We start from the raw sequence: 23780 nt of genomic DNA, 5'->3' as shown, positions 1-23780 counted from the left end.
GGATTTCTTTTTCTGCATAAGGACATTACTTTCCTCCTTTTTTTTTTTTTTTTTTTTTTCCCCCTCCACTACCTGTGTTTCTTGCTCCAATGCATGGAGGAGGGTGTCACTCTTGCAAACAAAGCAAGGTGACATTCTGCATGATGGTATCTTGCCGGGATGTTTTAGGCTGAGGGTAGTGTCCAGGCTGCCACTGGTATACAGTCCATGTAAGCTACAAGTAGGGAATCTAGTTCTGTACTTCATTTGCAGCAAGAGTAACAGTTCCACTGCTGTGTTAGAAAATGTAATGACTCAGAAAACTTGCATTTGAAGATTACAGTGGACTTACATCAGCTGGCTATGTCTCTATGAGGTCAGTATTAGCTCAGTAATCACCTTTGTTTCATTACTCTGTCTTTATGTGTAGTCTTCACACGTGCCATTGCTGCATAGAAATTCACTGAAGTACAGAACACTTGAAGAGATTCTCTGTACATCTTGGGTGCTGAACTAGACTGCACTCTACAGCATCTGCAACACCTTAGAGCCAGCAGAATGTTTACAATATACTACTCTGGTGTGGCCTATTTGAAAATTGTTCCTTACTCCAGTTTCATAACCAAACACTTGCCCTTTTTCTGACATTTTAAATACATTGTATATATTGATTGCATGCCTACTTGTTTTTAGTAGAAAATTAAAGCTCCGTTTTCATAAAAAATGAAGCTGATCTTTGATTTAAAATGAGAAGGGAGAATGAGAATCCCAGAATTCTGAGTGCAATATAATCACTTTAACAAAATTATTTTTTGGAGTGATTGTTTACAATATATATCATATGTGCAGATGATAAAGATTCTTTCAGAGATTAGAACAGCTTTTTAGCTGCTTTATTGTTATGAATATATTAAGAATATTTGTTAAATCAGCACAGAGTAAAATGTCTCCTTTTATATGAGGAAAATAAAAACAGTGTCATCCTTAAATGACAAGGAAAAAGTGGTAATTTGTGTACAAGATTTTATAGTTATCTTTTTATATATATTGATTAAGTGATGCTCTCGGGTGATACTACAATCTCAATGAGCAGATGTGTGAAACTTCAGAACTTTTGCTGGGTCTGCTGCCAATGTAGACTGGGTCCTTGTAATAATTCTACAGAAAGCATTTTTACTGCGTTTTGTCTTTTCTAATTGTATTTTGCTGTTAGGTGGTCACAAGCTAATTATTTATTTGAAATGTGGTGAATAAGAATTGCTAATTTATATCGTCTTCATTCCTAGTGATAGGAATGCTGCCGCAGCTAGAGAAAAAAGAAGACTGGTGCTCACTATCATTTCTGTCTACCAGAGGATTTGGTACTGTTACTCCCTTAACTTGTTCCAACTGTGATTGCAGAGGATCACTTCACTTATAGGCAAACGCATCAAGCTTTAAAGAATTTGAGGGGCATTCACTTAGGCTTAAGATTCTTGTGAAAAACTGCAATGTCCTGATACAAAGGGAGCTAGAGCACCTACTACTACAATACAAATAACTAATGTAATGTGGGGTTTTTTTGCAGCATTACCTATCGAGTACTGGCTCTTGAGTTCATTCTGTTCTGCATTCCCTTCACCCAAGTAATAACCACATACACCTTTGGAAGGACTCTGACAAGCCAGTGACAGCCTCTTGCGGGTGGTAGATAGTTGATTCCCTGCCCCCCCCCCTTGACTGAGATGTGACAAATCCTCTTCAAGGAGAGAACCTGTGCAGCAATTCTGCTGATTTGTGTTACTATTAGATTAGTTGAAGTCCCTCAGTTGATTTCTGTCCCCTACTACCACCATCAAACAGGGACAGAGAAACTATGCAGGGATAGGTTCTTCAACATAAAGCCTGTCTCTGAATTCTGAAGTGATTATCTATATCGTGCATGTCTAGATCCTACAGATCTGGATACTTAGTGATACTCAATGTTGAAACCGAGAGTGGAAGAGATACCAGTCCTGGTCTTTTCACTTTTTTTTTTTTGTTTTCTGGGCATTTGATCAAATGGCTAGACTTTCTCCTACGTGCTTGTTCTCCTCTGCCTTAGCAGCAGTGAGAACCCACCTTGCACCATGTCTTTGCTTTAGTGACTACTTCAGGTTCTTGTGCTTTTGGGAGCTTAGATTCTTGGATTCACATGGTTACTGGGCTGATGTAAGTCTTCCTTCCAGCAGTTATTTTTTAAAGGAATGATGGATCGTATAAATTGCTAAGATGATGACCCTCCCCTCTTTAAGTAAACTCTTTTCAGGGCTCACATCCAGTTAAGAGATGGCTCTCTTTTCCTGTACCCTGCTGCTGCCCCCCAAAACCCAAGGGGAAAAAAAAATAAAAGCCACTTCAGATGTTTTTCTTATGTTTTTAGAACCATTGAATCATACTACACCCACGTGTATCTCATTTCTTTGAACTGAGTAAACATAACTCGGGAGAACTGCATGCTCAGGCAGTGAGAAGTTGGTGACAAAATTGACGTACCAGAGGTTTGGTGTACTACATGGTTAAAGTATGGTTTCAACTAACTCTAATAGAGATTTTTAAAAAATAGGTTTTTCCCAGTTATAACAACCCTCTGGTCTCACATTTCATAGTGAAGCCTATTTTAAGTTAACTTCCAAATTCTTGAAGAAGCAGAGTAGCAGTGCACACTGCAAATGCATACTGCATTTTTCAGAGGCCCTGCAAAGTATGAAGTACCACAAGAGTTCACCTGTAAAAATTAAATCAGCCACACAAACTCATGTTTAATATTTCTGTATATAGCAATTTTGTTACCTTTTTTTCACCACTTTGGAGGGTGCAGTAGGTGCCTTACATTGCTCAGAGTACTCAAACTTCAGAAGATTTAATTTAGTTGTTTAGAATGTTTTCTCATGGGCTGAAGTAGAGGAGAATATGATAGCAAAGAGTACAAATAGCTTTGATGTACAGTAATATCTGAAAATAAACACATCTGTCCAATTTTTAGAATTTTCATTGTATTCTATTTCAGAAGGTGCATGCAAAATAGAAACACTTCTCACAAATGTTAAAGTGATAGGAAAACATAAAATGCTTTTGTTTCATCTTGAGCAACAAAACCAGATTGAATTTCATTTTCAGGCTGTCCTGTAATAGTAAAATTTTACAAATTTGCATTGCTGTAAATACATATTTCTATTGTGACTTTAAAATATATATGTAAATATTGTCTTAGGTTCAGAAATGTTTGCTTTAGGAAAATGGCAGAATACAGGCCAAATCTGACATGCCCACAATTCCATAGCTTATTTTCTTTTTAAATCTCTTTGCCTAGGTATAGAACTTTCTAATGGAAGAATTCTGGAGCAGTAAAATAATGACTCTTTTTTTCTCAGTTCATCCTTTACCAGCGTGGTTTTTTTGTTGCCTTTTTTTTTTTTTTTCTTCAAATGCTCTCATCTTTTTCTCACCAGTGGAAACCATAATTCTGTAGGTAGCTTTTGAATACTGTTCTTCTGGCTTCTCCTATTGATTTCATTCCAAGGTAGATTTTTGCCAGAGTGTTAAACTAAATCTATTAAATAATTCCAGTAAAGAATGTAAAAGCACAGGGCTGTTAAACTGGTGAGTATCTTTTTCTGATACAGGCTATGGCTTGTCCTTACTTCTTGGTGCTTAAACTGTTTTCTTGCTTTTGACTCTCATTTTAAACCTTGATAGATAGCACTTTGCCTTTAAAATTATATTGATATAAAACTATAGTTTCAAAAGTGATCACTTTCCTAGTATGATTACTTCAGATGTAATCTGTATTAAAAACAGCAGTTTGGGTTTGGTTTGGGTTTTTTTGGGGGGGGGTCAAATTGTGAATGATTCTCACATGAATGAATGGTGTGTCCTGGTGTATTGCTCCTACACACCACCTACTGTTCTGTTTGTATCTTCTCTGTTGCAGTCAAAGCACGATGTAAACCCCCACATACCTTCCTCTTAGCATCACTCCCCACCACCCTTCTCCATCAAAAAGTATCCAATAAACAACAGGGAAAAAACTGAATTTGGGTTATTTCTCTGTTTCCTGGTGGCCTGCTGTCTGCGGACAACAGCCCTTGCAGCCTTCCTTATAGGGGAAGGAGGAGAGGGAGCAGAGAGGATTAAAAATCCCTTCTGTGTGTCAGGAGTTCTAGCAACTCATTTCAGTATGAGGTGGTTTAGTTCAACTCAAAGTAGAAGTTGGTTTTAGTGGGATTTTTTGCCTCTTGATAATGTATAAATTTCCATTGCTGAACACTGCAAAAGTTGGTCCCACCTTGTAAAAACTGTAGGTAATGCTTAAGTAGGGAGGCATTCCCTCCCAGGATCTTAATAGGTGACATAAAACAGTGATAACAATCCAGAAAAATCCTGGGGTTTTTTATTCAGAGGTAAGACATGGAAAGATCAAATTCCTTCCAGGCTGAAACTAATTCTTATTTAATGCTATCTTATTTGGCTACATGGAACATTGGGCCAGGAACAGTTGAATCTATCATCAGTCTACCAAGAGCTATCATTATGTTTGGCTTCACTTTAGTGCTCTCCAATGCAGTTAAATAGCAAATGTGAAGGTGGGCAAACAGTATTTAGAATGCAGTATGATTTGTTGCCATTTTGTCTATCACAGGTTTAGATACTCCAGTACAAACACTTGCAGGATTTTGCTGAGATTGTCGATAGTGGTTTTGTCAAGGTTTTCTTCTGTGTCCTCCATGGTATGCCATACTGCAGGAAAAGGGGATGGAATCAGATGTAGGACTGGAACACCTGTAAGGACGAAAGTAAAATTTGGAGAATATTGGAGAAGTTCTGTTAAGCTAACTGATATGTCGCCATTTAGCAATAGAGTCAGGTAACTAACTACTCAATAAGCTTACTTTATATAGGAGTGTGTGTCACTGTAGCTTCCTTTTACCTTCTCTTTTTGTGAAGCCTGTGACTGCATCCCATTTATTTAATTGTGTGTTTCTTAAAATTGGCACCTTCCTTTCCTTTAAGTACTTTTACCTCTTTTTTTTTTTTTTTTTTTAAGGCACCTGTAGCTAGTTTTACTGTGATACTTGCTTTTTTTTTTTTTTTTTAGATCCTTTGCATTGTAGTAGTTGATACCATGTTTAGGAGCTACAGAAGGGCAGAGAAACCACTGCAGCTCCCCAAACTGAAAACTAATTACCATGTTCTTGTGACAGTGTTAAGATTGAGCACTTTTTAAAGTATATTTTTTAGTCTTCTCTATAAATGGTAAAATTGAGTGTCTGTATTTTTACTCTGTAAAATAGAACCACTGTTATCCTCAGATAAAAGAAATTCCACTTGAAAGGATCCATATCACTGCATACATATATACATCAAGCCACCTATACACACTGAAACTTTTAGTTAAAGGAGGACTTAAATCAGTCTTCTGCTTCCTGATCACTTTTTGCAGGGAGCATTGTTTCTCTCCAGCCTCTTTCCTGTTTTACCGCTTTTCCTCTCTCATTTTTCAGCTGCATACCACTAAGGAATCTCTTTTCCTCACTAGGTGTTAATTGCGTTACTAGAAGAGGTTTTGAGGTGTTGTCCTGGTTTCAGCTGGGATAGAGTTAATTGTCTTCCTAGTAGCTGGTATGGTGCTATGTTTTAAGTTCAGTATGGGAAGAATGTTGGTAACACTGATGTTTTCAGTTGTTGCTACAAAGTGTTTAGTCTAAAGTCAAGGATTTTTCAGATTCTCATGCCCAGCCAGCAAGAAAGCTGCAGGGGCAGAAGAAGTTGGCACAGCACACAGCCAGGGCACCTGACCCAAACTGGCCAACGGGGTATTCCATACCATGTGATGTCACATCTAGTGTAAACTGGTAAACTGCGGGGGGTGAGGACAGGGGATCGCTGCTTGGGAACTAGCTGGGTGTCGATCGGCGGGTGGTGAGCAATTGCACTGCGCATCATTTGTACATTCCAATCCTTTTATTATTGCTGTTGTCATTTTATTAGTGTTATCATTATCATTAGTTTCTTCTTTTCTGTTCTATTAAACCCTTCTTATCTCAACCCACGAGTTTTACTTCTTTTCCCGATTCTTCTCCCCCATCCCACTGGGTGGGGGGGAAGTGAGTGAGCGGCTGTGTGGTGCTTAGTTGCTGGCTGGGGTTAAACCACGACAGGTGTAGTCATTGTTATGCCCTGTCAGCTTCTCCCATGTAGGATTTTTGATATCCCTGGACATGCACATTATGGCTGTGTTGGTCTTTTTGGACCTGGGCCCTGCCTTGGTGAGAAAAACGAGATTCATGGAATTGAAAAGCCATTGAGCAGGAGAGAGTAACCACAGCTCAGTGAAGAGAGCACTTGCTTAGAAGTGAAGAGGTGTAGCTGCTCTTGTGCCTGCTTCCAGAGCTGTGTCTGCATTTTACATTACTCTGGAGTTAACAGCATAAGCAATGGTAAAATTAGGGGCCAGATATGAAGACACCTCCCTCCTTTCCCAGGTAGATACCCTCTTCCTTGATCTACTGTTACATTCCTTTCTGGTTAACCATTCTCTTGCAATATGACTCTTGGTAGTCCTTGCTGTACAGTGGAAAACTTCAATCAGAAAAGTTTACTACATCTACTATCCTTCTTTGGCCCACCTTAGTTTTGAAGATGTTCTGCTGAGTGCTTGAACTGAGAAGGACATCAAGTCTGCATCTTGAACTTGGACAAGTACTTTAATCACTGACCTGTAGCTTGACAAGGTGGCAGCAGTAGAACAACTGCTTTCCCTTTCTTTGATTGCATCCCAAAGGAAAAGAATGAACACAAAGTCAGAGGCTATGGCGTAGGTGTCTGCCAGGAGAAATGCTTAGGTAGGGAATCCCAGTTTCAGGTATGTGCCTAATTCCAGGACGGATTTCGAGCATATTGTGTCCTTTGCTATTTCTGCTGCCTATTCTATGCACCTTTCCCACCCCTCAAGCTGACAGCTGTGAAATCTCCATTCTCTTTAGGGTATGAGGATGTCTTAACTTGAGTATGTGAGTTTTTGCAGGAGTCAGTGCCTTCAAATTTAAACAGGTAATAGTGAGCATTACTGTAACTTTGACAACAGATCTTTGGAGATTTCTGTAGTCTTTGAAAATATGACCCTTGAGTGTTTCCTAGAAATAACTAGCTGGCTAGTGTAGTATGTAGCGATATCCCACTGGATCAGACCTGCTTATCTTCATAGGACACTACTGTTGACAGAAATTTCCATTATCTTTGTGCCACTGGAGCTGTGCTCGTGCAAAAAGATGATGGGTATGTTTTATCACTGCTTTTGTTTGAGTGTGGTTTTCAAAGCTGTGACTTTTGGCCTGCGTGAAGTTGAATTTGGAAGCCTCAAGTTGGGGCAAATAAACTTGAAAAACAGGATCATATGCACTTGCTTGTTCACGAAATGATGCATTTGTTACTGAACTTATACTTTAAAACAGAAAAGCTTCTGGTACCTCTTAATAAAAATGGAACATGGTCATCTTCAACCAAGCCTCGATGCAAAGTAGTCTGGAAATACTGCCTTTCAACAAGATGATTCTTCAGCAGATTCATGTTGTGTAGCTTTTGCTCTGTAATTCACAATGAAAGTGATTATTACAACTTTTGGACAGTAAGAGGCATGTTAGCACATTTGAATTCTTTTTCCTCTCACGTGGAAACTTTTTCCATCAAACAAGAAAAAGGAGTTGGTGACTGTCTTTTGCATTTGTTTAGTACTTAGAGGACCTCAAGATTGGTGCTATTACCCTCATTTTACAGAAGTGAGAACTAAAACAAACACAAGTGAAGCAGTTCCCAAGAACCACAGAGTGACAATCACTAATGGAACGTTTCATGGCTTCCAAGCATCTGGGAATCTTTCCTCAGATATTTTATTAATTAAATATTAAAATCTTTGTACAGGCTTAAGATGCACCAAATTTAACATTTCTGTTATTAAATATAACTGTAAAACAGAAAAGTAATCTAAAAATCTGATTTACTTAATACATTCAGGACTTAATATTTTCAGAAACTACACACTAAATTTTCAAATTCACCAAAAGCCCATACCCCTCTCCTTACCAATTGCTTGCAGCCTCTGAAACCATCGAACAGTGTTAGGAAAATAATTGGGAAAGACTGGGTTTGGTGCACCAATTAAATCCAGTAGTACAAGCAAGTCCTACAGAAGAAAGAATCTTTAATACAGAGTTCTTTATATCACCACCAACAGTAGCAGCAGCAGCAATGAAACCTCTTGGTTTCTGTATAGGTCATGACTAGGTCTTTGATAGCTCTGGCCAAAGATCTGGCTGTTCTACCATGGTGCCAGAAGAACTCATTAGCATAACCCAATTCCAATCTGATCCATTTTGCTGTCTTTCTGAGGAGGAAACTGTAGGCTGTTTCTCTGTTCCTCAAGCTGAAGCAGACTGCATTGTTTTGTTTGCAGTTTGTGTGTTATATCCCTTTAAAAGAAAAACTATGGTAGGTGGGGAGAAAGAGGAAATTGCTTCTTCCCCGGAGAACAACGAAGTCTGTCAAGGTAAAGACATTTTATGAGTCACAAGATACAGTGACAGAAGAAAAGTGTCTCAGCAGTGAGTAGGGAAACTAGAAGGCAGTAGGGAGAAGGGAGCAGACAACCAGAATTTCGTAGGAATCAGAGGGAAACAGAGAGCTTGCTGCAGCTTAGTGCTGAGCTAGGGGAGATTTGTTCATAGACTGATACTATGTCTGTGCTCTTTCCTAATGACTTTGAATTATCTCTCTTGAAGAAAGTGGGTATCCTAGTTTATATCCTAATAAATTTGTGTATTTTGATTTTTCTGACTCCTCCTCATACTTGCATGGAGGAAGTCTAACTAAGCAGATTTACCTGAAAAGCTCTTGCCAACTCTATTTTATCACATCTCAAAAAATTTCCACAAGCCTGCTTATCCTTTAACTTTGGTGGGGTTCATTGTCTCTTGGGAATTTGGCCAATTACTTACTAATTAAATATTTTTAAAATGTAATTTACTGTTACTCATTACGGAGGTGGAAGCCACTTACTATGCCCTGCAGCTGATTTGTGGTTGTTGAATCAGGTGGATGTGGAGTAGATACCATTTTTTGAGCTAAGTGTTGAGATCCATAGAGGGAATCGGAAGGGGACCATCGGACAAAGGCTTCTTCACCATCAAAAAAAATGAGCTGAAGTGAAAGGTCTGGTCTTGACGTTGAGCCAGTCTATTGGAGGAAGTTAAAAGTAAGATAACTAATTCTGGCCAGAACATTAAATAAAGGACAAATATTGTAGTCATATAAGTAACATCAGTAGGGGTATATTTTCAAGGTACCCTATGCAAACCTTCCTACGGCTGTTAAAAGACACATTACGGTGTAATAGTGGTAGTGATCAGTCATTATTATTTATCTAGCACAGTGACATGTTCTCCAGCCTGGAATCATTTTGGTTCCGGTTAAAAGTTTCATTTCTGACTTTAGTGGACATGAGCTGGATATGTTGAGACAGGTCTGCAAAAGCAGGTAGCAGAAACATCATCTCAAATAACGAGGAGACATGTCAGCAACAACACCTGATGTGACTGCTAAAATTATTACTTGATAACGCCACAAAGGAGTAATATCTCTGCTACAGTTGTACACCAGTGAGGCTGAATTATGTATTTGTAAAATTTCAACAACCAAAAATAACACAGCAGGAAAAACTGAGAATATATATGATTAATGTATTTAAGGTCACAAAGGAGACATCTGTGTGAAATTTCTTCCCCATGTAGAAGGAGCCTTTTTTCTCTCTCTGTTTACTAACTGAAGCCTTGTTTGCACTGCCAGCGTTTCCTAATAATCTACAACAAGGCTAAACCCAGTTCGGTTCTGCTATATGAACAGCTTGGGGAACTGTAGTCTTGGCAGTTGCTATAAATACGTTAACCCCTCTATGAATTAATGCTACTTCAAGTGAAAGTGTATGATGTGGTTAAAAAGGTGGGGTCACTGGCAACAGTCATGTCCTGTATGGGCTACAACTCCCAACTAGCTGGAGCTGATCCAATATAAACAGTAGTGGAAAACTTGTATAAAATGTCTCTCACATAAGCAAGATGATATTGATTATGCTCACAGCGATACATGGATTTCTCTAATGGCACTGCTTTGCTGCCCTTTGTCCTTTGCACAGGACACGAGCTCTTTTGATAGCAGTCATTTTGCATTATATTCTGGAGGAAACTATTAATGCCACTTGAATTTTAGAAAGTAATATTTTATTGTTATTATTATTACCGTTTACCAGGTCTGAATAACGTAGAGAGATGTCTTTCCCTTTTAATTTTAAACTTACTCAAAAAACTGGAGAAACATCAAGATAAAAATCACAGCTTCAAGTCAAAGTATAAATAGATTTGGCTGAAAACATAACAAAGTCTGTTATGCTACTATGAGCAGAGCAAAAGGGTCATAGCTAATGTATTAAGCAGATGGATCCAAAAGTATATTTTGTTAACAGGCTGTACAAATGGTATCCTGTGCAAACTAATTAGATTGCCTTTTTGTCAAATGCTGTCATCTTACATGATAAAACAATTTAAATTACTTGCAAAAAATTCCCGTCTTTAAGTCGGTGTGCAGGTTGTTCCATAAATAACCATCAGGCAAATTTATTATAAATGAAGCTTCTAAATGAAGGCATAGGTATTACAGGAGTGCTTTGTTTTGTGATTAAAAATATCGGCATACTCTTAATTTTCTAACTCTTAAATATTCTAATGTCAGAAGGCACCAAATCAGTTTCTGGAAACAACTGCTGACAGGTAATCTTAATATCTGAACTGAGTGTATTCCTGACACTTTGTAAAGCATTTGAGAGACCTTTTCCTGTGAAAGTTGTTAGTGTATCTTCTGTAAACAGTAAATACTGGACCAGTAGATGGCACTCATGAATCTGTAATCCTACAAATTTGTAATCCTACAGGCTTTTAGAGCTTGTAGGATCAACAGATTTTTGTGCCTAGCAATGGCAGCACTTTGAAGCAGATTTTCATAGCATAGGTAACACAGACTGATAACATTATACACTATTACTTGACTGTTTTCCTGTACTCAGCCATCACTTGTTTCATAAATAAACTATTCAAATTGATAAAGGAAAACAAGAAGAAAAGCTTGAAATCATTATGGGATGGAGGGATGTGAGTGTAACTGTCCTGCACAGCAATTAGTTCATCCATCTCCCAAAACAGTATAACTGAGAGATTTTTAAAATGCAAGATTCAGAAAGCAACAAAACTTTGTCAATGACCCTAGATGTCACTGGATACAATAGGAGCTTCCGAGCAGGGTTCTCACCAAGTCTATGAACTGTATTATTCATGTATAAATTGTTATTTTTATATAGTATATATTTATTAGATAATTTTTAGATAGCCATCCTTTGCATAAGGAGTTTTAATGTGATAATGTACTCTAAAGAGGGAGATCGAGATCTCTGTTCTGTTCTTCTTGAAGTCAATGGGAGTTTTACTACAGGCACAGCAATCAGAGATTCATGCACGCAGGGTATGGGACAGAACATGGAAGTGCCCTAAGGCCTGTTGCTGTTGCAAAAACAAATGAAAATGAAACAAGCAAACTACCTTGATTAATTGAAGCTTGTTATCCAGGGCACGTGCCAGCTCCAATATCATAGCACAAGGCACAGCTGAATCAGTTGCTCCTACAAACACTCTCTCCTGCCATTGTTGTCCAAAGAATTTTGAGTCGTAGTGGCAAGCAAGTACTAGATGGCGTTTTGCAGAGCGGTCGAGAGTACTGATAATATTTGAAAATGTTTGATATCCATATGGTGTGTATCTCTGAAAGGTATCTTCTTCAATTTCCCAACCAGCCTGTAATCTTTGAAGACGGTGCTTGATATGCTACAATAAAAAAAATCTTATTAATATTGCTTGCTTCCCAAAGATATTGCAGACAAATTGTCATTAGCTAATTAATAGTGGCACTTAAGCTTATTTCTGTAATATCACGGTATTTCTAGAAGATAAATTTTATAGCAAAAAATGTAACATCACTATATAAAATAAGCAACGTCTTTGCTACCTTAGCCTTTGACTGGCTCACTTGCTTTTCATTTCTCCCTTTTGTCTCGTCTTTGGAGTCTGAAGGTGCTTTGAATGACTGCCCATTAATATGACACATTAAGATCTTGGTCTCTGAAGTTTCCAGACCAGTGTTTTTTCAGGTGTAACCAGACAGATTTAATGTTTACCTCTTCAAATCTAAACTCAGTTATGCCCTTAAATTCAATGTCAGAACTGGCTGCAGAGAAGGTGTGGCTATTTTGACAATTACCACACATAGATGCCACAGTAGTATTTAAGAAAAAAGCTGGCACGGGGTGGTGGTGGTGTTTGTTTGGTGTGGGTTTTCTTAGAGAGAAATCTGCCTTTCAAGTGACATAAGTTGTTTACAAGGCTATAAGAGACAGTCTGATTCCTGTAAATTAAAGAAAGAATTAAACATTTCAGAACAATGTTTTAAAAATGAAATCCTCTAAGTATAGCTCCTGTAAAGATAAAAATTAAGACAGTGAGTCTATAAAAGAGATAATTCGTTTTAGGTATCTTCCTACCTAAAGAGAATACCTTTAACAACCCTAGTTATACTTAGTACAGAGTTCTGAATCACTCTTATTAGAGGGCCATCTCTGTTGAGCAACTTATTTTTATGGGTCCCTAGAGTGCTTCTTCAAGGCAGATTCCTCTCTCTTTAAATAAACATTAGGAAAAGCCTCTAAGGGGAAAAAAAGAAAATAGACTTTGAAGACTTGTCCTGCTCTTAGTGAAGTCAGTGGGAATATTGCCATAAATTTTAGTGCTAGAACAAACTTCCATTTTGTTTGTGGTCACCCACTGAAAGCTTTTATGGCATTGTATGGTCTATCCACTATCTGTAGGCAGAGCAAAGGACGTCTGTTATGGATTAAGGGGAATATATAAGCCTGGATGGAGTTCCCAGTGTGCACTAGCCATGACTGCACTAGCCTTCTCCCTTAAAGGAGTCTGATGCTTTTTCTGTGTCTTTAACAAAGAAATGTCATCCATTTTGAATGCCATTGTGCTCCGATGATGGAGGACTCTTCTTTTTTTCCTTTGGCAGGGGTCCACTTTGGTACATGCTGTTACCTTGTAACACGATAATCCTATTTTGAACATAATTTGTGGTTTTCTAGCCTAGGCTCAGCTGGGGTTTTATTGTTTGCTTTTTTTCTTACTTTTTTCCCTTTCACTTGGCTGCCTTCCAGGGTATCACTAAAGAAACCACAAAACTAAATCTACAGAGACATGTGCGGACGCGTGTGCGCACGCACACACACACATACACAAAGCATAAAAAAGCTGCATTTTTCCAGTCTACCAATTGCAGAGTGGGAAATAAACTGATTGCAGTTAGGGCTATCTTGGAGCCGTTGAGTCACTGCCTAAAGGGTAAATGAAGGCTCGTGAGGTGGTGTGAATGTCTTCTAGTAAACTCAGCTATACCACTGTTTTAGCCTTGCTCTTGGCTAATGTAGTCCAGAGCCAGCATGGCACACAGTCCTGAAGATGCCCATGCCGTGAGTGCAGAGCAGAGGTGCCAACAGGGCAGCAACCCAGTCACGTGGTTGGTCACAAGTCAAGTTGTAACTCCTTGTGGCTCACATACAATGTGCTGGAGCTTTTACGGGCTTGGGGCCAGGTGCAATCTGAATATGTTAGCCCAGCATTAACATACTGCTGTGCTTGGGCCAGCGGAGCTAGCATGGTACTTGGACCAGTGCTGCACTTTGTCACGTTGACCATTTGATCTGCGTGCCCGTTTGGGCCCTTCTGATCCCTTTTTGTGTTGATACACCCATCTGAAGCAACACTACAGGGGAGTGTAACAGCGCAGGACCTCTCCAGAAAAAGGGCAGGACGGTGTCATTTTTTTCATCACCATGTATGGTCCCAGGGGGTTTGAATGAGTGACCAAAAACCTGCTCGTGTGAGGGAAAGGACAAGGGTTGTGTTGTACTTTGGGTAACAAACCTGAGGCAAGCTTTTAAACTTAAAACATAAATTTTTAAACAATTTTTTTTTTTCATCATGCTATGCAGCCCTGGGAAATAATGTCAGCTAAAGTGCAAGCTGTGTCATGTAGGCTCTATGCAGTCTAGACTTGAACAATGATAGAGTTCATCCTACCGAATGAAAGGAATGTGTCTGTCCCTTTAGTGGTCACAAAAGGCGCTACCAGAATATAAATAATAGATGTTCTTAGAGGTTTTCAGGAAATCTTGTCTTACCTGTCGTACAACATAATTTCCTGGTGATCCTGAGTATCTTTCTATCAGGATAGGGCGCAAATCATTGTCCCACATTTCAGAAACATCTGTGTTTGCCGCAACTTTCTGAATAGCATCAGATTGTAAAATTCTTGGTTGGTGTGAATACTGTAGAAGGGAGAAAAAGGAAAGATTGCTCTAACTATTACCAGACCTTTTTAACCATAGTTTGCTTCAGAATTACAGTAAATGTGATACATTATGCTGCTGTGATTTACTGACAACAAAAAGTAATTTTAAAAAAAGCTTTTATCTCAAAAATGATTGACACTTTTATGTTCTGTAGCTTCTGCGTCTTTGATTTCCATGCAAAATATAGTAGTATTAAAAACATGGGGAGAAATTTTTACCTATCAACTAGCTGTAAAAACTCAACCTGTGTTTGGGTTGTCTTTTCTAGTACCCTAATTCTACATACATACAGTCATGTTTCTTACCATGTCACCTTCAAATGAGGTTTCCATTGAGACAAACACCAGAAGCTTTCTTTATAGTAGTAATAATATTTAGCTTTATGCTGTGTCTACATTATGAGGTGCAGTACTGCAAAGAAATACATAAGCTAGCTCAGTCCTGAAAAGAGCGAAGCCTCTGCCTACTGTGGTGGTATTGGTGTGACTGACTACACAGCATGGTGCAGCTCATTTAGGGCTAGCTGGGGTATGCATCAGCTTTGTGACACATGGCTTAACCTCAGACTTGGCAGCTCATCTCCTGTGACAGCAGATAGTAGTGCTAGGACCTCCCAAGTGGCTTCTTTTCTGTTGCCTAAACAGAGACCTTTAGAGCTATTTTGGGTGACCTAGAATACTTGAGACATCCTCATGGGGCTCGCAAATGCACGTCCTTGATGTGCAAGAGCCTTGTGCTGTTCTGGAGTGGTAGCTGAATGCCAGGTGGGATCCCCAAGGGCATCTCAAATACTCCTTTGGGCACCTGATTTGAACCTATCCAATCTCTAGCAGTTGTCTCCTCAGGAACTTCCTGAGCCACTCCTGTTTTTATAGATTCCTATTTTGGGGACTATCATAGGATGCTCCTATCATATCCATTCCTTTCTTCTATCACAGGGACTTCCCTCTACTTCTTTTTTTCTCCCACTGAAAAATCCTGGTCTGTTTACTTGTTCTTCGATCAGAACTGCCTTGATCAGACTTCCTGTCCTTCAGTGTACCTTGTCTACCTCATTCTTTCTGAGGAAAGGGAGGGAAACTGGAACATGAGTGCCCCATAGCTTATAGTGTAGGATAATGGTATTTTCTATTTTATTCTTTTCCTTTCTTCAAACTGTTTAACAAATTACTTGCTTTTGGGCTGCTGCTGCATCAAACTGACGTTTTCATAGATGTATTTACTCTTAACACCATCATTGTATATGTTACTAAAAAATAATCATTCCCCCTCCTTTCCCACTCACTCATGTGCGTCTTTTCACATTTGTCTGAAATGACTGCTGAAACTCATTACCTGGCCAGAAAGTATACATACCTTGAGATCTTCTGCAGTCCTGTATAATGACCTGTTATCTTAATTACCCTGACTGATGAATATTGTTAAAAAATGGTTTTTGCCTCACTATTTGTCTTCTTTTCTACTCCATTTGTGTGTGCGCTGAGCAAAGCAGGCACAAGCACAAGTATTTTCTAGATTTCACTGTAAACATTTAATTCTACCCTTCTCTTTTCCTAGCTGTTTATCTATGTGTAGACCTTTCCTCTAATTCCACTTCAGTTTACTAGTGAAATTAGTAGAGGGGAGAGACAAAGACCCTGAATCTTACCATGCCAATTTTACTATAGTGTTTAAAGCTGAATTTTAAGACTATAAGGACACCAAATTTTAGGATGTGCAGTTAACATTTTTAATGCTAGGAAATTTTGACATGGGTTAAAGAAAAATGGCATTTCATCTGATATAAAGAAGAACTTTTACAGGTTTGGAAATTGTATTGTAGAAGATGCATAAACTGTCTTTCGAAAGACCAGAAGTTTAGTACAGTGGAATTTACACCAGTGTAGAAAACGCAGAGATGAGAAAATGTTGTTAGGGAGCTGTTCTGCTTAGGAGGAACAGGCTGTAAGAGGAGAGAGAAAAGCTAAAGCTATGCACTTCAGAAGAGTGTAGGAGGACAATTTAATTAAGGAAGTTCAGAAAATATGCCTTCATTTGAATGAATGACGGGCTCAATTAGAATGTGGAATTGTCTTGTTTCTAACCATAGAGCATGCCTGGTAATTGGGGTCATTGAATCACATCAAAGAAACATGATTCTTATTATTAAAGTACAAACGTATGAAAACAGAAGAGAGGAATAAATTCCCATTTCTAATAATGGAGATACTTTCAAATTTGGGAAGTGAAAGCAATTACAAAAGTGGTCATGAAATAAGAAAGAAACAGAATGAGATCTGTAGATGACTCATTCCTTACAGTGTTGGTCAATGCCTATTTCCTCCACAGCCGCAGCAGGAAGGCAGAGCAATATATTTATGACAGGGCTATCACTAAACCATTCACACTAAGCTGCATAAAACTGAGAGACTTGAACTTCTACAAGTAGCCCAAGCTTACCTGCCGAATTTGGTATAGTTCAGCTTGGTGCCAATGGAAGTTAGCTTCTAAGAACTCTTAAGTTTAGGACCTGATTCATCCTCCTCAATGAGAGAAGGAGGGGAAGGTCTGTACACTGTAGGACTTTCAACTTCTGGCTCACACATCCCTTTAGGGAGAAGGAACAAAAGTTGTCAAGGGCCAAGAATTTGATGAAAAAGAGGAAGTGGTTCTTGGTTAGTGTCTGCACGAGCAGAGGAATTCAGATGCTATGGTTCCATGGTTAGACGATACTACTTACATCATTGGCAAGTAGATTGACTAGTTGGAATGGAATGAGCTAAAGAGTGTCTTGGTGTGGCTCAAGAGGGCTGAAAAAAGGAGCGGGGGGGCTACAGGCTTGTACATTAACTAGTATGACTAAAGATTTAGCCTCATGTATTCTTATAGATGTATTATATATGTGCATATACCTGTATTGTGCATACTATAGATGTATGTTACAGATATGTTGTCTATACAGGAGCTGTATATACTGTAAGATACAATTAATAGAACAGAATGACAAAGTTTCTCTTTTTTTTTTTAAAAAAAGACCAAACAACCCAGCACTTATTTGAATGGGGAGTGAATAAAATCAAGGAGAAAGGGAATGACTAAGGTGAAGTGAGTGGAAAGGTATAAGGGAAGCTTCATTTTGCGGGTTTGTCCTGGACACTGATATATTGGTGAAGAGAACGGTGCACTGGATTAGTGGAGTTCAGTCAAATACCGGGTGATGGGCTCTAGAAGTTTATTTTCCCCTTGGAAATTCCTGAACCCTTTAATTGAATGTAATTCGCAGTTGTATGCTCTCCCATGTTCCACGTGCTTTAGTTCTTCATGAAGAAACTATGTTAGAGTTTCATAATCAACCACTAAGAGTTGTTAACACAGAGAAATCAGGGTTCTACTGCTTATTACTGTTTCATTAAACGTTATCTCGAGACTGCTTTTTTCACTAGTTCACACAACACTTTGAATTAAAAACAATACAGTGTGGTTCTATGACATATTAGAGTATTACATCCTTTCGAAACAATTTTGAAGCAGCTATCAACACCGCCCCTACCTGTTTTTCCTAGCTAAACGTGCATTGCTGCTGGCAGAGCTATTTGTTTCCTCAAACCAAGACACCGTCCTCTGAATCACCGTGATCACGTTGAAAACTGGAGTATAATAGAATGTTATATAGAATATGATGTCAGATTTTGACCCCTCTTCTCCTGTTCGGGTTTCCCATCAAGTTCACCAGCTGCCCCCGACAAAGCTTATCGCGCTAGCTGCCCATTCCCCGGCGCTGCAAAAGGCATCGCCCACACGACAGACGTGTGAAGAAGGCTAGTTCTCTGCGGCCGTCAGCCCGGGGGAGAGGGAAGCCATGTTACCCACCCTCACCTGCGCTCCGCCGCCGAAATCCAGGTTCGCCCCCGAGGCGGGAGGGCAGCAGGCTGCCAGACCTTTCCCGGCCTCCCGGGAAGGTGCTACCCGCCCCCCGCAGCCAAGGGGAGAGGCAAGAAGCGGCTGAGAAACGCGAAGGTGACCCACCTTCTCCAGGGTCCAGTCCGCTCCGGTCTCCCTCCCGCGCACCAGCTGCGAGCAGGCGACGGCGGAGAGGCACAGTGCCCCGAGCAGGCGGGAAGCGGCCGCCGCCCCCTCGCCCCCGGCCATCCCCCTCCTCTCCCCTCACGGCTCTCCTCGCGGGCCCCTTCCCTCCGCCTTTCCGAGGCCCGGGGGTGGAAAAGGGGAGAGAGCCAGGGCCGGCGGCGGCGGAGGAGGAGGCGAGGCGGGAGGAAGGCTGCCGCAGAAGCGGGCGCCGGCTGCTGCGGCCGCGGCTCTCCCAGCTCGTCTCCCCTCCGAAAAGAGCCTCGTCCCTGGCACCACGTCAGCAGTGCCAGGAGGGCTGCCTGTGACCAACCCCGGGCCCGCCGCCGCCGCCCCCTCCCTCCTCTCCTCTCCCCTCCTCTCCTCCCCCAGGGCCGCGGGCTGTTGCAAGAGGAGGCTCGCAGGGGCTCGTCATTTTCGCCCCGAGAAGAGCCGTAGCCGGCGGTTTCCCCTGGAAGCCGGTTTTGTGCTTCCAGGGACGGCTCTGACACGAACCGAGGCTGCGATCTCCGCCCGTGCGAGCGCGGGTGGGCAGCTCCAGGCGCTTGAGCGAGGGTTCTCCGGGGCGGCTCTGGGCTCCTGCTGAGAACGGGCCTGGATCACTGCTCGTTCCTGACGACCAGTCCGAAGCGAGCATTCGTGAAGGGTCTCGAAAGGCAACGACCTACAGAGTTGCGAAGTGGTTTAATTTGTTATTTTACGAGCTCCTCTTCCCATCTTTTTTTAGGCTGAAACCGACAATACTTGCTAAAATGACAATCCCGTCTCCAGGCGTTTTACATTCTGTAATTATACTCTTAACTACCAATGAAGCAAAATTTGAGGTGAAGGAGATATTTTGCAGTAGACCAATTAAAATGATTAAACCAAAGATGCAAGCCTCTGAGCACACAAGCCCTTCTTTAGGTCACTTGACATCACCATCCTTCCTCTGCGGTTTTGTAGAAAACATATGACTATTCTGCATCACAGATAGTCCATTTAAAGTCTCCAACTCTTACATCATTCTTAAAGCTCAGACTGAATGCTAAAACAAATTGAAAGAAAAAAAAGAAGAAAGAAAGAAAGAAGGGAGGGAGGGAGAGAGCAGGAGTAATCATCTTGCTGCTCTTCAGCCTCATACTGGAAAGCCGCATCCTGGAAACTACAGCTTTGCAAGTATTCAAAGTGTCTGTGAGGGTATTATTAGAAAAATGGAGCAATTTGTGGATTTGCAGATGCTTGACCCAGATTCCATAGATTTCCTAGAAAAGCTGGTGGATCTGCTGCCCAGCATACAGATGGGATCTCTGGTGGTGATAGTTTTACTGCAGATTCAGCATCCTTCTAGCTGATACTCATAATGGGGCTATATCCAAAATTTTCCTATATGGGGAAACAAAGAGTTAATTTAGATCCATGCCTTTTTTTTTTTTTCCCCCCTCACAAAAGTCCACACGTTGCTTTGCTAGGAAATTGTTCCAAATGCAAAGCCAAGTCACTGGTGAATAGGGAGAAATGGGCAGTCATTTGATTACCAAGAAAAATCAGCATGGTTTACATATTCTTAGGCAAAAGCCCCGGCATGTCAGCAGAGATCAAGTCATGGGAAATTAGTCTAAATCCGCCTACCAAGATGACAGTGATCCTAACAGGACTACACAACAGAACAAAATTCTGTTGCCCCTCCATCACATTTCCTGTGGTTGACTATATAATCCAGATGCTGGACAAAATTTCTGGCTGATGTGCCAGGGTTCTCATAAAATTCAGCACAAAATAAAAAATACAATAGCTACAGGAGAAATTTGCCAAGAATATAAGCTTGATTCAGGAATAGCTAACACTGTTTTCCCCTAAGGGACTCTGGGCTCACCAAGGGCTGCAATTCTTTGATAGCTTATGAATTTGGCAAGCATGAAGCCAGCTTAAGACAGCATTGGTCTCACCTACATGGGAAACAGATAAAAATGTAAGTGCCAGACCAGAAGCGTAGAGAGATTGAACAGGATTTTTTAAAGGTGTTACTTCCAAAATTTGGAGGGGAGCCCTTCCTCCCCTCCCCCTCATAACCACCCCAGAAAGTTCCTTGTCTAGTGATATAAAGAACACTGAGAAGATAAAGAATCTATTGAAATGTAACAGAAATCAGAGCAGTTCACAGCTGAAAAGAGAATTATGTAACTATTTTAAAAAATATTACACAAAGTTTAAAAAAATTATTCAAAGGTGATGAACTTTTTGGTTTTTTCAGAGATTTATAAAGGAAAAAAACATGTTGTTTAGTCCTACTCCATACTACCAAATTGAAAAGATGTCAACAAACTGCTCAGTGGTCAACTGTTCGATTTTATACATTGTCAATAGCTGGGTTATTACCCTGAAAATTCAAATAGATGTAACCAGGTGTCATCTAGAGAGGAAAAAAAAAAGAGAGATTATTTGAAGAAAAGCATACATTAGCTGTGAAAATACAATCTGTACATTGTTCCTTTCCTGTAACCCACTTGATGTGACAGTGCCATCTACTGAAGTCCCGAAGGATAGACGTTAGAGGCAGCACTGTCAAAAGCTTTTCCTTGTGCTGGCATACAGCGTACAAGTGTTTCAGCCCAAACTGCCCCTTGGAAGCTGAGGCTGCATGCTCCGTCATTACCTTGGTTATTAACCCTGGAGAAATGCACTGTCAAATGCTGCGGATTTAATGCATGCCTGTTTTCTCAAGAAGGGGGTCTCCAGCACCTTCCACTGTTTCAAGATACAGTTTTGATGCTCAGCTCTTTCAGCAGGCAGGCCTGGGGTAGGGAGAAGAGAGTAAGTGTGGTTTGTTGTGTTTTGAATCTGCCTAATACAAGGCAATTTTGTGACTGAGCTATGGCTGATTTACCAGCAGTGGTAAGCCAACAGTTACAATATACAGCCTGAGATTTCCAGTGTTTGGCAGCCTGGACTGCTGCATATTCAGAAATCCGTAGGCAGCTTTGACAGCCCAGCAGGAAAGGGTGGCGGGGCTGATGCTCACAAAGCAGCACATGGGCCTGCAGGTGCCTGGTGTTCATGTGCGTCCTGTAGGCTTGAGCTGCTGTTCTTCCCAGTCCACTTGTCCACTGTTGATCTCTGTGGGGTTTGGAACAGAGCCTTTATCAGGCTGTCGAAGTACCGTGCTTGGTGATTCAGGTTTTAGACATTCTGTTTCCATGGGCTGATGTATTCACAGACAAGGTTTACTAACTGAAATGCGCGGGTGTCATGGTTTAATCCCAGCCGGCAACTAAGCACCAGGCAGCTGCTTGCTCACTCTCTGTCCACCCAGTGGGATGGGGGAGAGAATAAAAAAACCCCTAAAACTCATGGGTTGAGATAAAGACAGTTTAATAGGACAGAAAGGAAGAAAAAAATAATAACAATATGATAATAATAATAAAGGAATTAGAATATAAAAAATAATTGATGCACAGTGCAATTGCTCACCACTTGCCGACCAATGCCCAGTTAGTTCCTGAGCAGCAATCCACCCCACTGCTGGCCAACTCCCCCCAGTTTATATACTGGACATGACATCACATGGTATGGAATACCCTTTTGGCCAGTTTGGGTCAGCTGTCCTGGCTGTGTCCCCTCCCAACTTCTTGTGCCCCTCCAGCCTTCTCGCTGGCTGGGCATGAGAAGCTGAACAATCCTTGACTTTAAACTAAACATTACTTGGCAACAGCTGAAAACATCAGTGTGTTATCAATATTCTCCTCATACTGAATCCAAAACACAGCACTATACCAGCTACTAGAAAGAAAATGAACTCTATCCCAGCCGAAACCAGGACAGCAGGTGAACCCTAAACACTTATTTAGGGAAATAACTTTATGTTGTTTATTTCAGTCAGTACAATAGGATTATATGACATGAATGAGGCTGCCCACCCAGCAGGTGCAAGGATTTGTGAGTTCATTATTTCAACTAGTGGGGGAGTAAGTGAATTCCAAAAGATCAATGACATATAATGGATAATATAAATCTGTATTTTGTTTTCAGTGGATTTATACCAAGTCAAATTTTGATTCCACGTTTTTTAAGCCTATACTAAACTTTTCACTGTTTTGTTGGAGGTGGATTTTAGGACAAAGTTCAGCTAAGGGCTCAAACCGAGACGATGAGGTAATTCAGAGACAGATCCACATTTCAGGATTTTATCCAAACCAAACCTGAACTCCTAATCTTTTTCAGTTCTCCTACAGGGGAGGAAGAAAGGAAACCATGAACTGAAAAAAAAAAAAGAGAGAGAGAAAAGCATTTTGACATTTTGTCCATACAGATATTAGTTCCTCTTTTTGCAAGCATTTCTTGCAGATTTTGCAAATCCTGAATGGGGCATTTGCTATGCAAGATCAGTGTCAAAAGCAGTGAAAACTAATCATGGCAGCACATGCTTATGGAATTTCTCAAGACAAATGCACCAGTCAAGTCTCCCAGGACATTGCCTTCTTTGTAACCCAGTTAGATGATATGAAAATATTCCAAACATCAGATTGGTGAATAGAAATTAATATATTATGTTTCCATTTTCAGACACAAAATATCCAAATGCTCTCAGCATTAATTTCAAACTGGAGAAACTTGACCTATTTTTAGAGTTATAAAGCAATCGTTCCAAATGCAGTTTGTCTATACAGACCTAGTGGTCCATATAGAATGAAAACCATGCTTTTTATAAAAGCAAATACAATAAAAGTTACCCCTATTTCCTGGTATCTTGTAGCTGTAAGAGAGAGCAATTTTTAAGCGCAGCTGGCTTCACCAGGGAAAGCTCTGAGCTGTGAAAACAAGCTAACCATCTGAGGGAATGATGTGGGCTCAGAAACAAGATGAAGAACTGATGAAATCCACAGGAAATCACTAATTATGGTCGTCACAAAAATAACAAACCAGAATGTTCACCCTGTCAGTCGGTGCAGAGAGGGCTAATGCTGTCATGATGCTGCACTATATAGTCTCACAAAGTCAGTTGTGCGTATGCACAGAGGTATGTGCAACTCTGTACGTAGATGCTGAAATGCAGACTTGCTTTCAGATGTGTTTTACTCAGAGATCTTTACAAACAGAATAGTTTTTGGATGCTTCAGGAGTATTTGTTTAGTAGAAAGTACTGCTGTGCAAATACTTATAGCAGCTTGTTTTGTTTTGGCTGATGCTGTTCTGTGTTCTGTAATAAATTGATTTTAGCTAATCCATCATCTGTTCTAATTTT

At 40.4% G+C, this 23780-nt stretch overlaps 1 protein-coding gene across 3 annotated transcripts; it reads right to left on the bottom strand.

Moving 5' to 3' along the window:
• Window positions 1-2753: 2753 nt before the first annotated feature.
• Window positions 2754-18889, bottom strand: QPCT (glutaminyl-peptide cyclotransferase). 3 transcript variants are annotated; one of them, XM_069800570.1, is made up of 8 exons: window positions 18503-18630; window positions 16937-17084; window positions 14327-14473; window positions 11637-11918; window positions 9052-9228; window positions 8080-8179; window positions 7467-7583; window positions 3832-4779 (listed from the first exon to the last, which is right to left on the bottom strand). In XM_069800570.1, the coding sequence occupies exons 3-8, from the start codon at window positions 14399-14401 to the stop codon at window positions 4634-4636; spliced, it is 897 nt and encodes a 298-aa protein (XP_069656671.1). In that variant the 5' UTR covers window positions 14402-14473; window positions 16937-17084; window positions 18503-18630; the 3' UTR covers window positions 3832-4633. The 3 variants fall into 3 exon arrangements, with proteins under 3 accessions (XP_069656670.1, XP_069656669.1, XP_069656671.1); XM_069800569.1 differs by lacking the exon at window positions 16937-17084 and having other exon boundaries at window positions 2754-4779; window positions 9106-9228; window positions 18503-18889; XM_069800568.1 differs by lacking the exon at window positions 16937-17084 and having other exon boundaries at window positions 2754-4779; window positions 18503-18885.
• Between the last annotated feature and the right edge of the window lie 4891 nt (window positions 18890-23780).

The sequence above is a fragment of the Haliaeetus albicilla genome, chromosome 13 (assembly GCF_947461875.1).
Source record: "Haliaeetus albicilla chromosome 13, bHalAlb1.1, whole genome shotgun sequence".
Lineage (NCBI taxonomy): Eukaryota > Metazoa > Chordata > Aves > Accipitriformes > Accipitridae > Haliaeetus > Haliaeetus albicilla.
This window is presented reverse-complemented; position numbering and strand designations above follow the sequence as displayed.

Bases quoted from the DNA above. Each gene is read 5' to 3' on its own strand.
- QPCT (XM_069800568.1), bottom strand. From the start codon at position 18,625: ATGGCCGGGGGCGAGGGGGCGGCGGCCGCTTCCCGCCTGCTCGGGGCA. The intron at 11,919-14,326 runs GTAAGACAAGAT...TTTTTATTGTAG, and splicing joins GAAATTATGTTGTACGACAG to CATATCAAGCACCGTCTTCA. The intron at 8,180-9,051 runs GTAAGTGGCTTC...TTTCTTCTGTAG, and splicing joins CAAATCAGCTGCAGGGCATA to GACTTGCTTGTACTACTGGA.